The 16,459-nt window shown below is 41.5% G+C and overlaps 1 protein-coding gene across 1 annotated transcript; it reads right to left on the bottom strand.

Annotated features, from left to right (window-relative positions):
* Positions 1-332: 332 nt before the first annotated feature.
* On the bottom strand, positions 333-16,203 carry TNFRSF4 (TNF receptor superfamily member 4). The gene is made up of 7 exons (XM_073585487.1): positions 15,952-16,203; positions 10,324-10,449; positions 6,538-6,672; positions 5,965-6,031; positions 4,734-4,951; positions 2,475-2,585; positions 333-729 (listed from the first exon to the last, which is right to left on the bottom strand). The coding sequence occupies exons 1-7, from the start codon at positions 16,103-16,105 to the stop codon at positions 650-652; spliced, it is 891 nt and encodes a 296-aa protein (XP_073441588.1). The 5' UTR covers positions 16,106-16,203; the 3' UTR covers positions 333-649.
* Positions 16,204-16,459: the final 256 nt, after the last annotated feature.

The raw sequence follows: 16,459 nt of genomic DNA, 5'->3' as shown, positions 1-16,459 counted from the left end.
AGACGTGGTCCCCACCTGCAGAACCACTCCTTTATTGAGTGTGACTTGATAATTGCCAATCATTTCCATCTGTTGTCTATTCCATTTGTACAACAGCATGTGAAATTGATTGTCAATCAGTGTTGCTTCCTAAGTGGACAGCTTGATTTCACAGAAGTTTGATTTACTTGGAGTTATACTCTGTTGTATAAGTGTTCCCTTTATTTTTTGGAGAAGCGTACTTTTCCTCTGATTGTCCCACTCCTGGTTTTGGCTTACAAAGACTGATATAAAATACTGACCGTGTGAACGTGGCCTAACCATGAGTAGAAAATCAATAACAATCACATATATCAGAATGAAGCTAAATTTTAATTTTCAAGTTCACTATGCATAATTAAAGAAATTAAATTATTAAAATTGTATCTTTTTCCAGCTTTTTACAAAAATAAAGACGCATCTTTCGAGCGGGAAAAAAACATAAAAATCAGCTTCAAGTTAAACCGGTCTGGTTGTGAAAAGGTTAAATCCTTGACAATTCGCTTTGGTGCAGAGATTTTCGAGTGGCGTGTCTATGGATCTCTCCCGTATCGCTGTCCGGTAGAATAAGCCACTGGATACCAGTGAGTAATAAGCAGTCCATGAACTGCGCTCCATTGCGAGACCTCCGTCATGCTAGACCGTCCTTGGGAAGACTGGAGTCTGAACTCGTGCTCTCCTCTTGTACGGGAACTCTGAACCTCTCACCTCCTGGGAAGAGACACAAAAGGGAAGAATAAAAATGTTGAATACTGCAGTTGATCCCAAGCTGGGTGCCCAATGTCAGGGTAAAGCTTAGGATTGTGGTAAAATTGCTGGATACCAAGGCCGCTGCGTTTTGCACAAACACTGAGGTTCTGGGGCGGCCGTTGTACCTTCATTATCAGGACAGGCGGAAGTCCCAGGGGTTAAATGATGATATAATCTAGTGATGATTCATAAGATTATAGGATGTTAACGAGATCTGTCATAATACAAACTGCGTACATTATTAAACGACTATCTTAGCCTTGATGAGGCTGGTGTACTTACTTTGAAAATTCATATGAGAATGGCTGAATTATTCTTTGCTAAACTTTTTTTCTGTCTAACTACTGGACTCATAAAATGCTCATCATATAATCAGGATTATATAGCCTTGCTGACTCAGGTTTTCAAAGAAAGTACTCCTGTCTCATCAGGTCTAAAATGTACACAGTAATGTATTCAGTTTGTATTGTAAAATCTGGTGATAGATCTGGTTTAATTATTGGATAAAATTATAATCACTTCTTGTGACTTAGTGACATACCTTTCTACTGTAGTAATAGGCCTAAGGACTGGGGGACCTGTCACAAGGTCATAGGTGGGCAGTTTTGTTTGTTTTTATCTAAGTTTATTGCTACTACTCCCCCTGAATAATCCATTTTTCGTTTATCTTTTTTAAATCATCCATACGGCTCCAGAGATATGGACTTTTTTTATTAAGTGCTAATTTTTCTGGTCTGACCTTTACAAGTAGGCAGTGCATAAAGCATAATATAGAGCAGCTGAATGACACGCCCCAGAGGATCCCGTGACCCACACTCGAGAGGATCCTGTGAGACACCCTCCCAGAGGATCTTGTAGGCCACATCACAGACGGTCCTGTAAGACACCCTCAGAGGATCATGTGAGCCACTCCCCAGAGGATCCTGTAAGCCACGCTGCAGAGGATCCAAGCCCCAGAGTATCATGTTAGTCACTCCCCAGAGGATCCTGTAAGGGTGTGTGCACAGGTTGCGGATTCTTCTGCGGATTTTTCCACGCAGATTTGTCTAAATCCGCAGGTCAAATGACCTGTGGTTTATTTGCGGATTTACTGCGGATTAGCCTGCGGTTTGACACCTGTCATGGAGCAGGTGCCAAACCGCTGCGGAATCCGCACAAAGAAGTGACATGCTGTGGATTTAAATCCGCAGCTAATCTGCGCGGAAATATCTGCAACATGTGTACTGCGTTTTTCATTTTACATAGCCTAAAATGGTACTGAACAACGCAGGATCCGCAACGTGTGCACACACCCTAAGCCACACTGCAGAGGATTCAAGCCCCAGAGGATCCTGTGAGCCCCACCCCAGAGGATCCTATGAGCCACGCTCCAGAGGATCCTGTGAGCAACGCCCCCTCGTAAAGACCCCCCAAAAAATGCATTAAATAAAGAGGATTATATCTCTGGAACCATATGGGGGATTAAAAAAAAACAACAAAATATTCAGGGGTGCAGTGGGAATAAAAGAGTAAACTCTGGACATTTTTGACCTTGAGACAATACCTCTGGTAACACAGACAGCAGAAGAGACAGACATACCCCCTCAACTCAACTTGCCTTATTGTACTTGACCCCAGCTTGCAGAGAGCCCTAGGCAAGTGCCAAGACTGTCTAGTTTTCTCCTGTTGAGCCCGCTAATAAGAGGGAATTGTGGGGTTACACTTACTGATGTAACCTCTGTTCATCTTCTTACGATAGGTCTGCATTATCAGTGTCAGGATTATTCCAGCAGATACTATAAGCAGGATGGCCCCGATCAGGATTAATGACAGAGTCCCTAAGAGAACAATCAGGACATTGTTACATCTTATTTCACGAGGAAAGCAAGCTCCGAAAACACTAAAGGCCCAATTCATAAATTATCAGGGGTTTGTTATAATAATTGTAATAAAGTCCTTTCTTTTATGTGCATGTATATATATATAGATGCATACGTGTATGTGTGTGAGTGTATATATATATACAGTACATACATGATTGTATGTATGCCATTATTATGCCTAGACACTCTTTTCAGCTGATGTAATGAAAAGACATGGGTGTAATGCTTAGTTTGCTATCCTTGTCTTGCGTGCAAATAAAATGTTATACTTCTCTGGTAACGTAGATAAGGATTGCTAACAGCTAAGCATATTTCAATGTATGCACTATTTTGCAAACGTAGTATTTTCAACGCCCTCCTCTTTTATTTAAACTCTAAGAATATGTATGGAGTCAGACAGATGACTGCCCACAGCTGGTGTGGTTGTCATTCTCTCTCCATGCCGGCATGACCAAAAACGAAACATTAGAAAATCTTGCTTATTCAGGTCTGGACGATTTCTAAATGGAAAACTAAAACTCCACTGACAGGTTTTAAGTCACTTTTTTTTTTTTGGTCTTGTGACATTTGTTTGTTTCAGGGGGCAAATGATGCACGCGGTGGATGAAATTTGCGCAAAAATACTTTGTCTTTAGCTTTTTTTTACAACTCTTTAGCATAAAAAACCCATGGTCTGTTAAGCGTTACATAAAAAAAAAATCATAAAATCATGGGGGACTTTTACGCAAAACTTTTGAAACTTTTAAAAAAGTTGCAACTAAACGACTGGACCCCCCTCCCCCCCCTGCCAGACCTCGCTTGCAAATGACGACCATAAAACAATAGGCGACCACATCCATGCTATATACTTACGCTTTAATATCTATACTTTAGCAGGATGTGTTAATTTAATAGGACCATTAAAGGGACGGTCAGACAGGTCTGCTCCACTTTTCATAGAGCGGTTGAGAGTATTGTTTCACCCGACAAGACGGTTCAGGGCCACCAAACCGCATGTTAGTTACAAAGTTTCCACCAAAAAACACCCGTATTCCCATGTATCTCAAGTCTTAATACATTATGTCTGCAAAAGTAGAGACCAGATACAAGGGGAAGCTGCTGAACAGGAAACAGGATCCCATCTGACACTGATCCTCGCCACAGTCTGAACGCTTCGTTCCGATTTCTCCCCCTCCTCCTTCCTCTTCAGGGTTTTCCCCCTCATGAACATTTATGATGCATCAATGGGAGACGTCATCGGTGTGTTTTTATCTTTTATGACTGCAATGCAATAATCATATGGATTTTTGCTATGGGAAAATAATAATCTTTCTTATGTTATGCCAAAATGGAAAGACTACAAAAATGCAGAAGAGGATTTTCCCCTGTGAAAAAAGAAAACACATCTGCAGAAAACCCCAAACTGGAAAATATATATATATTTTTCAGCCTGATCAGGAAAGTCTGAAGGTTTATGTTCTCTATTTCTCCATTCTAGCATGATTTTCTTGGAATTGCCTGTATGGAAATTGAGACTTGCTGAATGCAGATGGAAACGGGCTGAGATCTGCTGAAGTTTTAGAATCCAGTGAGCTTGGACTGGCTGACTGGAGAGCAGGAGAATCCTCAGGTGGGCCCCTCTACAGGAATGGGCAACCACCCTCTTATATGAGCAGTACCTGGCACAATACAGTTCAATCACCATACACAAACAACGGCAGCATCTTATTCATCTAACAATCAGGATTATTGCTATGGGATTTTGTGAGTGAGCATAAAGTCATATTTGCATGTAGCTGAAAAGTGGGGCCCTGGAGTTGATGTTCCTGGTGGGCCACTGGCACCCCAGTCCGACATTATATACCTCCTGACACGTCTGACCGCTGTTACCCCACACAGATACCAGGAATCAAGCCTTTTCAATGGAGCAGGTGTTGATCATGAGCACTGCCACTTCACAGGAAATAGGAAAAAGGATAACTTCCAAATGTGAAAATGACATTTACCTGCAGAACTTTAGCTAGTCTACCTTTCATCCAGGGATAAAGTGCAATGTAATAACCTAAATACCCTGGATACATGTTCCCGTTGCCCCCCTTCCCTTAGTGAAGCCCATCTGCTTACCCCAATCCAAAGATCTACTAGATGTGGTGGTGTTACGGACCGACATATGGATAGTAGTAGTAACATTCGGAAGGCCGGATACTTTTCTTCTGTAACTGGAAGAAGTTGGTGTCCTAGTAGTGGTGGGAATTGTAACCATCGCATTGCTGGATTTGGTACATTTCACGTCCATCATGGCTGATCCCTGCTCTAAGACGCTTTGACCCAATGCGCTACAGCTGAAAAGCAAAAACAGGCCAATGTAAAACCCAAAAATACAGCTTAAAAGGGAATCTGTCAGCAGGATTTTGCTATTTAATCCGAAGACAGCATACTGTAGGGATTAAAACACAGATTTCTGCCATGCCTCTCATCAAGCTCTGTGGTTTTGTTTGCTTGCAATGATTGATTTTAGCATCAGGAGCTTATCATTGCCGAACACAGCACAACGTGCCCCCTGATCCGGCAACGCCCCCTCCTGTGACAGGCATCTCACTGTATATGGACTTTGCATACAGAAAGCCCTGTGTGGGCACTGTTAGCTGTGGTGAGGGCATGGTTAGTTGTGATGGGGCGGGGCTAGCTTTCTCAGCTCTGCTTCACTCTAAATCTAAAAGCTCTGATTGTGTCAGCACGGCTGCACCCTGTAATCTAAGTTATACATCGTTGGATTCAGCTTCTCTTTGCCTACATTATGCTTCTCCCAGATAAGGTACGAAAAACCTGCTGACAGATTCCCTTAAATATGAGACAGCTACACAGACAAGGAATTCATAGGCCATGATAGATTGAAACATATTGTGACATCTTCTACTTCTGCGGTGTTTCCATCATGACAAAATCGCATCATAAAACTGCACCAGGTTTGACTGCAACTTGCTGCAGTTTTGCAACTGTTCGCTCAGCTTTTACAAGTGCAACATTTATGTCATATGTTTTACCTATAAAAAAAAGCTTTATTAATGCAGTTTTGCATCAGGTAAAAATGCCCAGAGAGCCAGTGGGTATTGGTGGCCTATAATCACATTGGTCAACATATTCTACATTTGTCAACTGAAGTGAGCAGTAGAAAGGGGGCCACTGGTCCATGACCTGGAGCCGTCATGGCCACGGGGGTGGCTGACCTTCTCTATCAAGCATTTGTCATGGCATGAAAACTTTATTTCTGCCGAATACAATCCCAGTAGTTGGGCCAAGAAAACAACGGGACTTTTTATTTAAGAAGGCTTGTATTTATTTTTTAATTACTTACTTTGTCCATGGCCGACACAAGCTATTTTCTGCCACTGAGAAATATCCAGGTTTGCATGGCTGGCATTCTGAAAAAAAAAAAAAAAATTGAGTGTCCTTGTGATTCACAGCAGTAAGACCAAAAGCTGACAGTTATAAAGCTGATCTGACCTGGTCTACATGTACTCCCGTCTATAGAAAGAAAAAAGTGCTCATGCACCTTCTAAAACTGATGACTAGGATGCTTGTCCGACAGCTATTCCTAATCAAGGGCTTAACTATAGTAGCAGTAGTCGATTCGCTTTGCCCTGGTCCAGCGTCCAGTCTAACTTGAGGGAAGCTGGTCTTCCTTCATTTCTGCTCCCAGCATCCACGGCTGGATATCATGAGCACTTCCGAAACTAGCGTCATGGCACGCTCTCACAATAAGTGGGACCTGGTAAGGATTAGAGGTGCACAGTATGCCAGGCCATGGATGTCGGGCTCAGAAATGAAGACCAGCTGTCAGGTAGGATAAGACTGGACACTCGACCAGAGAGCGGCTCGGAAAATGATTAGTACTCTTTATATATAAATGGTCATGCACACTACATACTGGTATTCACAATCTCCTTTCCCTTGTCACATAGACAGGCGGTTTTGCGCTTGTTTCTTGCTGTACTTCCCTCAGGACATTCACAAATGGCATCTGAGCTTTTCGTGCACGGCTTCTTCTCAATGCTCCCAAAAGCTGTCAAATCAGAAGACAACAAATTCATGATCAGAAGAAGTGACCTTGCTATATTATCTCATTTGCATGTCCTCCAGAGTCCCCTTTTTCCAAGTGTAGCCCCCAATAGCTGATGTAACTGGATAAAGCTGCTGAATCTTCTCTGGAAATGTCCATATAAGTGAACAGGAAAAAGTTTTATAATTGACTTCACTCCAGGGGAGTGCACATCGTGGTCGCGCCTGGGTATGAGTGGGTGAACGGTCGTTGACACCAGCGTAAACTTCAACTGGATGTGCATCCTCGGGTGTACAGTCAGTTGAAGTGCATTGCGGTGCACCGCTGCAATACAAGCTGCCGGCCAATCAGAGGCTAGCAGCTGATGTTGGCATGCACGTGACCAGGGATACATGGCAGTGACATCATCAGCTCCCGTTGCTTGCATGTTAAAGTAAGCTTCCGGCTTCAGAATAAGACGCCGCGCGGCAAGGGAGCAGAGGAAAGGTGAGTATAATATTTTCTTTCTACGCATTAAAAAACAGCAGCAGAATGGGGACATATACCAGAACATGTACAGTACAGACCAAAAGTTTGGACACAACTTCTCATTCAAAGAGTTTTCTTTATTTTCAGGACTATGAAAATTGTAGATTCACTCTGAAGGCATCAAAACTATGAATTAATACATGTGGAATTATAAAATTAACAAAAAAGTGTGAAACAACTGAAAATATGTCTTATATTCTAGGTTCTTCAAAGTAGCCACCTTTTGCTTTGATTTCTGCTTTGCACACTCTTGGCATTCTCTTGATGAGCTTCAAGAGGTAGTCACCGGAAATGGTTTTCACGGGACCATCAGTTGTGTTGTGCAGAAGTCTGGTGGATACACAGCTGATAGTCCTACTGAATAGACTTCTAGAATTTGTATTATGTCAAGAAAAAAGCAGCTAAGCAAAGAAAAACGAGTGGCCATCATTACTTTAAGAAATGAAGGTCAGTCAGTCCGAAAAATTGGGAAAACTTTAAAAGCATCCCCAAGTGCATTGGCAAAAACCATCAAGCGCTACAAAGAAACTGGCTCACATGAGGACCGCCCCAGGAAAGGAAGACCAAGAGTCACCTCTGCTGCAGAGGATAAGTTCATCCGAGTCACCAGCCTCAGAAATCGCAGGTTAACAGCAGCTCAGATTAGAGACCAGGTCAATGCCACACAGAGTTCTAGCAGCAGACACATCTCTACAACAACTGTTAACCCCTTAATGTCCAATGACGGACACAGTCCGTCATCGGACATCTCCCCTGCTTTGATGAGGGCTCAGGCGCTGAGCCCGCATCAAAGCCGGGACACGTCAGCTGTTATGAACAGCTGACATGTGCCCGCAATAGGCGCGAGCGGAATCGCCGTCCGCCCGCGCCTATTAACTAGTTAAATGCCGCTGTCAAAGCCGGAAATGACGTCATCGCCGACCCCGTCACGTGATCGGCGTCACGTTGCCTGGACAACCAGAGGTCTCTATGAGACCTCTATGGTTGTTCCAGGCATAAGGCTTTCAGCGCCACCCGGTGGTCGGCGCTGAAAGCACAGCAGTAAATCTGCTACATATGGGCGATCTGCTCATCACCCATATGTAGCAGAGCCGATCGGGTTGCGCAAGCTTCTAGCCTCCTATGGAGGCTATTGAAGCATGCCAAAAGTAAAAAAAAAAAAATGTTTAAAAATAAAAAAAAATTAAAAAAACATAAGTTCAAATCACCCCCATCAAAATAAAACAGTAAAAAAAAAATCCCACATACACATATTAGGTATCTCCGCGTTCAGAATCGCCCGATCTATCAATAAAAAAACAGCATTAACCCGATCGCTAAACGGTGTAGCGAGAAAAAAAATTCAAAACGCCAGAATTACGTTTTTTTGGTCACCAAGACATTGTATTAAAATGCAATAACGGGCGATCAAAAGAACGTATCTGCACAAAAGTGGTATCATTAAAAACGTCAGTCCGGCATGGAAAAAATGAGCCCTCACCCGACCCGAGATCATGAAAAGTGGAGACGCTACGGGTCTCGGAGAATTGCGCAAATTTTTTTTTTTTTTTTTTTTTAGCAAACTTTGGAATTTTTTTTCACCACTTAGATAAAAGAGGACATAGACATGTTTGGTGTCTATGAACTCGTAATGACCTGGAAAATCATAATGGCAGGTCAGATTTAGCATCTAGTGAACCTAACAAAAAAGCCAAGCAAAAAACAAGTGTGGGATTGCACTTTTTTGGGAATTTCACCGCACTTGGAATTTTTTTCCCGTTTTCGAGTATACGACATGCTAAAACCAATGGTGTCATTTAAAAGTACAACTTGTCCCACAAAAAATAAGCCCTCACATGGCCATATAAACGGAAAAATAAAAAAGTTATGGCTCTGGAAAGAAGGGGAGGGAAAAATGAAAATGCAAAACCAAAAATACCCCTGGTCGTTAAGGGGTTAAGAGGAGACTTTGTGCAGCAGGCCTTCATGGTAAAATAGCTGCTAGGAAACCACTGTAAGGACAGGCAACAAGCAGAAGAGACTTGTTTGGGCTAAAGAACACAAGGAATGGACATTAGACCAGTGGAAATCCGTGCTTTGGTCTGATGAGTCCAAATTTGAGATCTTTGGTTCCAACCACCATGTCTTTGTGTGACGAAGAAAAGGTGAACGGATGGACTCTACATGCCTGGTTCCCACCGTGAAGCATGGAGGAGGAGGTGTGATGGTGTGGGGGTGCTTTGCTGGTGACACTGTTGGGGATTTATTCATAACTGAAGGCATACTGAACCAGCATGGCTACCACAGCATCTTGCAGCGGCATGCTATTCCATCTGGTTTGGATTTAGTTGGACCATCATTTATTTTTCAACAGGACAATGACCACAAACACACCTCCAGGCTGTGTAAGGGCTATTTGACCAAGAAGGAGAGTGATGGGGTGCTACACCAGATGACCTGGCCTCCACAGTCACCAGACCTGAACCCAATAGAGATGGTTTGGGGTGAGCTGGACCGCAGAGTGAAGGCAAAAGGGCCAATAAGTGCTAAGCATCTCTGGGAACTCCTTCAAGACTGTTGGAAGACCATTTCCGGTGACTACCACTTGAAGCTCATCAAGAGAATGCCAAGAGTGTGCAAAGCAGTAATCAAAGCAAAAGGTGACTACTTTGAAGAACCTACAATATAAGACATATTTTCAGTTGTTTCACACTATTTTGTTAATTATATAATTCCACATGTGTTAATTCATAGTTTTGATGCCTTCAGAGTGAATCTACAATTTTCAGTCTGGAAAATAAAGAAAACTCTTTGAATGAGAAGGTGTGTCCAAACTTTTGCTCTGTACTGTATATATACCAGGATGGAGGATATATATATCCTGATAAGAGACATACAGTATATACATGGATGGGGCCCAGGATAAGGGACATATATACCAGGATGGGGTCCAGATTTTGCACCAGGGCCCTGGTCCAAATCTTGCAACGGGGCCCATCGGACTCTACTCACGCCACTGCTTCCATCAGAGCAGGATATACTCTTTAACAGCTGGATTATGAGTTGGGAGGACAGTTCTGTGACCCACAAACTCTAATAAGAAATATAGAGGCGGCTGTCATCTCCCGGTACATTTTTTTAGCTCACCTGTGATACAGGAAGCGCACGGCTTACAGTCTTCTCGGGCATTCTTTTCATTGAAGTGGTTTTCCCCACAACTTCTACATTTTGATTCTCTATTCCAGGGTGTGCATATTTCTGATATCTCTTGACCTAAAAAACGAGCAAGAAACAGTACGAAAAAAAGGTCGTCAGCCAGGAAGGATGAGACGTCATACCAGCACATGACTTCTGCAGCCAATCACTGGCCTCAGCGGTGATGCCTGCAAGAATGGAAAGTGATCACTGGGGCTGGTGATTGGCTTCTGGCAGGAAACAAATACTGGCAGGAAACCACAGGCGCATTGGTGCCAATCAGCAGAGCTTTAGCCAGTGAGTAATGTGTCTTTTTCTTGCTTATTGGGGTTGTCCCCCTTTAGCTAATGTTTGTCACTGAGCGCAGTTTGAGATTTTTGTACTTTTTTGGCAACAGATTGCTGCCATTCTAACTGATCACTACTGGACATGTGAACGTAACCTTATTCACTCCTATTCAGCCATATGTCAGTCTTTCCTTACTTGAGATTACCAAGTGAGTGCAGAATGAAAGTGTTTGTTCTCCTTAAGATTTTTGGTTTGAAGAGTCCTTAACAATTAGCTGATCAGTAGGTGTCCCGCTGATTGCACCACCAATTTCCTTACAGCGTCACCACAAGGAAAATAAAAGCAGTTGTCCGGTCCTCTGATAAAACTCGCCAGCGAGTGCGGATGGTCACATGACCACAAGTACGAAATTTACATATGTGCAGTCACATGCAGACTAGATGTGCTTGGCTAGTCGGAATGTGACCGGAAGTGTGCAAATCGCACACTTGCGGTCACGTGACCGCCTGCTCTCACTGGCAATACTGGTGAATCCTGAGAGTGTGTGCAACGTATGCTGTCAGAATTCAGAATCTGCGTTTTATCAGAGGACCGGACACCACCCTTTTAAATATTATACTGTCAACATTTAAGTTGATGAAAAAAAGAGGGGCTTCCTCTGTTCAGGACCCCTCATCTCTTGAACATGGCGGCATGTGTCTCTTAATCAGAAGGGCCTTTCCTGCATCACACAGATATTCCATTGATTTTAATCTGTACTGTGTGATGCCTAATTCCTCCTGTGGGGGTGCTGCAGTGAAATTGTGCACTTACCCAGGGGTTTCGCCACACAGTCCTTGCAGTACCCCATGTACTGTATGATATGAAACTTTTAGGGCGCAGTCAGAGGGCCGTAATAATCGGAACGAGATCGGAGCACAGTGAACAGACTGCTATGGGTGAATGGGTCCTGCTGATGTCAATGATATGGAAATTAGGTTGGCAAACTATTTGTAGATCGGAAGCCTCTGTCACTCCAGCTCTATTCCGAGCTAAGTGCAGCGTCCTCCTGCATGACTGACAGCCTCTATGGTGTATGATTTCAGGGAAAGGAGCTGTCAATCAAGCAGGAGGAGACGGTGCAGGGCGGAGAATAGAGCTGGAGTGACAGAGGCTTCAGATCTACCATAGCTCTTCAGCATCATTTGCATATCAAATGCTAATTTCTCAGTAATAGACAGGCTATGTAACAGTATTTACTGACTTGTTTTTTTTTTTAAAGAGCTACTGGCGCAAATAAATATTTTTTGGGGGGGATTGAAAGCCTGATGACAGATTGATTCCCCTAAATTAGTGGCTTCCTAATGGGAAATAGAGAGGGATTCTGAGCGTGGAGATCGTCTAGTATGAATTAATAGGGAATATGGAAAGGTTATAATGTAAGAAGGTAAGACTTTCAGGTGCTCCTTCCGCTAAATGCAGCAATGAGATGCAGATCCGCAGCCATAGCGGTATGTGCGAGTACAAGACCTGTCCCTTTCTTTTCGGGACTTTCCCCTTTTCTGCTTTTCACCATGAAAGGTGCAACGTCTGCAGATCTCTGTATTGTAAATGTGAACTATATTTATCTCAAGACAAAAACGAAAAAAACATTCTCACCCCCATCCCCACCCCCATACACAGGAGACTTAAAGGCGCAGGCTGCACATTACATGTATCACTATAGGAAGTCACAGACTGATATCTAATCATTGACAGGATTTGATATTTCCACATCCGACTTCTGGGGAAATTACATAGAAGTTCATCTCAAATGACAATTTACAAGGAGGAAGGCTCATGTCATGTAATATGGACGCGGGATAGCGACAGATCAGCGTTCAAGTTACGGATGTAACACAAAAAAAGAAGACGTCCGAATATAATGGAAGGTGACAAATGGTAGACTTTATTCCCAATGTGAGACTTCCTCTATATCTGGGTATCTAGACAGACATTGATATTAGATGAAATATATAGTTTTATTACAACAATAACTATAGAATGGAAAAACAAAGCAGCGCCAAGCCAAGAAAAAGTGGGCGCAAGCCTCACAGATCCTGGAACTACTGTAACCACTGATATAGAAGAGTTAATGGTTTGCTTTTATATCCCTTTAAATGCCTTTAAGACTTCAATTGCCTTTTGCCTTATTATTGCTAGAATTATTCTTATGTAGACTAGTAGTCTCTGTCTTCAAGGAAACTATACTTGTTATCATATTTGTTCTCAACAACGTGTTCTGGGTACATTGTAAACAAGGTACGACCCTGAGGTGATGGTGGGGGCCAAATGAGCTCCATAGAGTCACATATTGTTGTAAATGGTATAAAACATTCCTTGCATTTCATTACGTCAGATAAAGTGATTTGACCACGACCAGTGTGTGTGTCATTTTGTCTCCAAGCGCTTGTGAACAGAAGGGCGAGAAACCTCACAATTCGGACTCACTGGTGATCTGGCAGAAACTGACTTTGGTCAGAACGAAAACAGCTACGACACCACTAAATCAATACATTTAAAATAAGAAAAAAGGCAACGTATGCACATGGAGGCATGGGATAAAAACATTTTTTCACCTGCAATTAATGAAAGTGTTTATTTTTTATGTAGTTAGAAAGCTATATTTAAAAGAGAGAAGAGATGGAGAAAGAGGAAAGGAGAAGAAAAAGAGGAGATGAGATGGAGAAAGTGGAAAGAAGAAGAGAAAGCGGAGATGAGATGGAGAAAGCGGAAAGAAGAAGAGAAAGAGGAGATGAAATGGAGAAAGAGCAAAGAAGAAAAAGAAGAGAGGAGAAAGAAGTGGAGTAGAGAAAAAGAGAGGCGAGGGAGAGGAGAGAAGAGAAGAGAGAGGAGAGAGAGAGGAAAGAGAAGGAAAGAGGAGAAAGAAAGAAACAGAGAAAGAAGAGAATGAAGAGAGAAAAAAGAATGAGAAAGAAAGAGAAAGGAAAGAAGAGAAGATAAAAAGAGAGGAGGGAAGGGAGAAAGAAAGACAGAAAGAAAACGAGAGAAAGAAAGAGAAAAATGGAGAAAGACAGAAAGAGGAGAGAAGGGTGAAAAAAAGAAAGAAAGAGAGGAGGGAGAAAGGAGGGAGAGTAGGGAGAAAGGAAGAGAGAAGAGAGGAAGGAGAAAGAAAGAGGAGAGAACTGTGAAAGAAAGAGAGAAGGGAGAAAGAAAGCTAGAGATTGAGAAATAAATATGAGAAAGAGACATGGATGAGAGCGATATAGAAATAAAAAAAAACAACTAAAAATCACCACCAGCAAATGTGTCTTGGTGTTGAGATATCTGAATAAAAAAAACAAATGGAGGCAGCACTCAAATACGGTGCAAAGTTATTGGACTCTAAAAACCGAAACATCATCACATGGGCCAATAAAGTCCAATAATGTGGTACCTTATTTTTAGGTTTGCGACCTCCATTTGTTATATATAGTTGGGTTATGTGAGCCTTTTTCAAGCTTTCTTTGGGTTGAAACGTCGCCACACTATATGGGCTAAATAAAGTCCACTTGCTTTGGTGAATATTGGAGGGATGACTACCTTTTTTCTTACTATACATGATAACAAAATGTAGATATTTTGTGTGGCAGGCGTTTTTGCATCCACATTGCATTTGTCAAATGTGCTGTTCCATTTGTTATTTTTAGATAGATAATAGATGGATAATACAGAACAACAGATATGAGATATATATGAGATAGATAGATATGGGATAGATATATGAGATAGATAGATAGATGATGGATAGATAATAGATAGATGGATAATACAGAATAACAGATATGAGATATATATGAGATAGATAGATATGGGATAGATAGATGATGGATAGATAATAGATAGATGGATAATACAGAATAACAGATATGAGATATATATGAGACAGATAGATATGGGATAGATATATGAGATAGATAGATAGATGATGGATAGATAATAGATAGATGGATAATACAGAATAACAGATATGAGATATATATGAGATAGATAGATATGGGATAGATATATGATAGATAGATAGATAGATAGCTAGATGATGGATAGATAATAGATGGATAATACAGAATAACAGATATGAGATATATATGAGATAGATAGATATGGGATAGATATATGATAGATAGATAGATAGATAGATGATGGATAGATAATAGATGGATAATACAGAATAACAGATATGAGATATATATGAGATAGATAGATATGGGATAGATATATGATAGATAGATAGATGATGGATAGATAATAGATGGATAATACAGAATAACAGATATGAGATATATATGAGATAGATAGATATGGGATAGATATATGATAGATAGATAGATGATGGATAGATAATAGATAGATGGATAATACAGAATAACAGATATGAGATATATATGAGATAGATAGATATATGATAGATGATGGATAGATAATAGATATATAAATAAGTTATAGGATAGATAGATAGATAGATAATCGATAGATGATAGATAGATAGATAGATGATGGATAGATAATAGATGGATAATACAGAATAACAGATATGAGATATATATGAGATAGATAGATATGGGATAGATATATGATAGATAGATAGATGATGGATAGATAATAGATAGATGGATAATACAGAATAACAGATATGAGATATATATGAGATTGATAGATATGGGATAGATATATGATAGATAGATAGATAGATGATGGATAGATAATAGATGGATAATACAGAATAACAGATATGAGATATATATGAGATAGATAGATATGGGATAGATATATGATAGATAGATATATGATGGATAGATAATAGATAGATGGATAATACAGAATAACAGATATGAGATATATATGAGATAGATAGATATATGATAGATGATGGATAGATAATAGATATATAAATAAGTTATAGGATAGATAGATAGATAATCGATAGATGATAGATAGATAAATAATAGATAGATAGACCGTGCTGTGAGGTCGAAACGTTGCACCACTTGGTGCTGGATTAAAGCCCACAATTTTTCCTTGAACTGGAATGCTGCCTGATTTTTTTCTATATAGATAGATAATAGATAGATAAGATAGGTGGATAGATAAATAAGTGATAGGATACATAGCTGATAAACACTTTCATGGTTATTTTAATGTTCCGATATTTCCCAGTCCTGTGCCCCCTGTGTACAGTGGAGCAGCCCCTCTGTGCTGTCAGTCCTCCTGACTCCGCACCACCTGCGCCCCCCGCCGCCCCCTGTATATATATATATATACCCCCGTTCCCACCTGCGTCGCAGTAGTTGCAGCACACGTCCCGACCCCCGGAGGTCTCCGGATACTGGTCCGCAGGACACACAGAGGCGGCGGCCCGGTCAGGCAGCAGAGCGCTGAGTGCGAGTAGCAGCAGCCCGGTGATCGCCCGCAGCCCCGCAGCCTCCATCAGCGGTACTGACACGGCTCCATACTCGCTCTGCTCGCGGCTTATTATAACGGGGTGAGGACTGGGCGGGGCGTCCTCCTCAGCGGAATATAACAGTAACCAATCAGGTTCCAACTTTAATGTGTTGCAGAAATAAAAGCTGGAGTCTGATTGGTCGCTATGGAAAATCGCTTCACCTTTTTCCCTAACTTTGGGAGCAGTTGCTCTTAGCAACCAATGAGATCACAGCTTATATTTGTGTAGCACATTAAAGCTTTGATCTGATTGGCTGTTAAGGACAACTATTCTCAAAGTTAGGGATAAAGCTAAAGCGATTTTCCATAGCGACCAATCAGACTCCAGCTTTTATTTCTA

Source organism: Dendrobates tinctorius, unplaced genomic scaffold, assembly GCF_039654945.1.
Source record: "Dendrobates tinctorius isolate UK_male_01 unplaced genomic scaffold, ASM3965494v1 ptg000086l, whole genome shotgun sequence".
In the NCBI taxonomy this organism is placed as follows: Eukaryota; Metazoa; Chordata; class Amphibia; order Anura; family Dendrobatidae; genus Dendrobates; species Dendrobates tinctorius.
The sequence above is the reverse complement of the archived record's forward strand: the minus strand, read 5'-3'. Positions and strand labels throughout refer to the sequence as shown.

What these genes read in the sequence shown, in the direction of transcription:
- TNFRSF4 (XM_073585487.1), bottom strand. Translation starts at nt 16,105, where the DNA reads ATGGAGGCTGCGGGGCTGCGGGCGATCACCGGGCTGCTGCTACTCGCA. An exon ending in CTGCAACTACTGCGACGCAG is followed by an intron (nt 10,450 to 15,951) that starts GTGGGAACGGGG and finishes CTCGTTTTTTAG; the next exon opens with GTCAAGAGATATCAGAAATA. An exon ending in TTGTGTCGGCCATGGACAAA is followed by an intron (nt 4,952 to 5,964) that starts GTAAGTAATTAA and finishes TTTGCTTTTCAG; the next exon opens with CTGTAGCGCATTGGGTCAAA.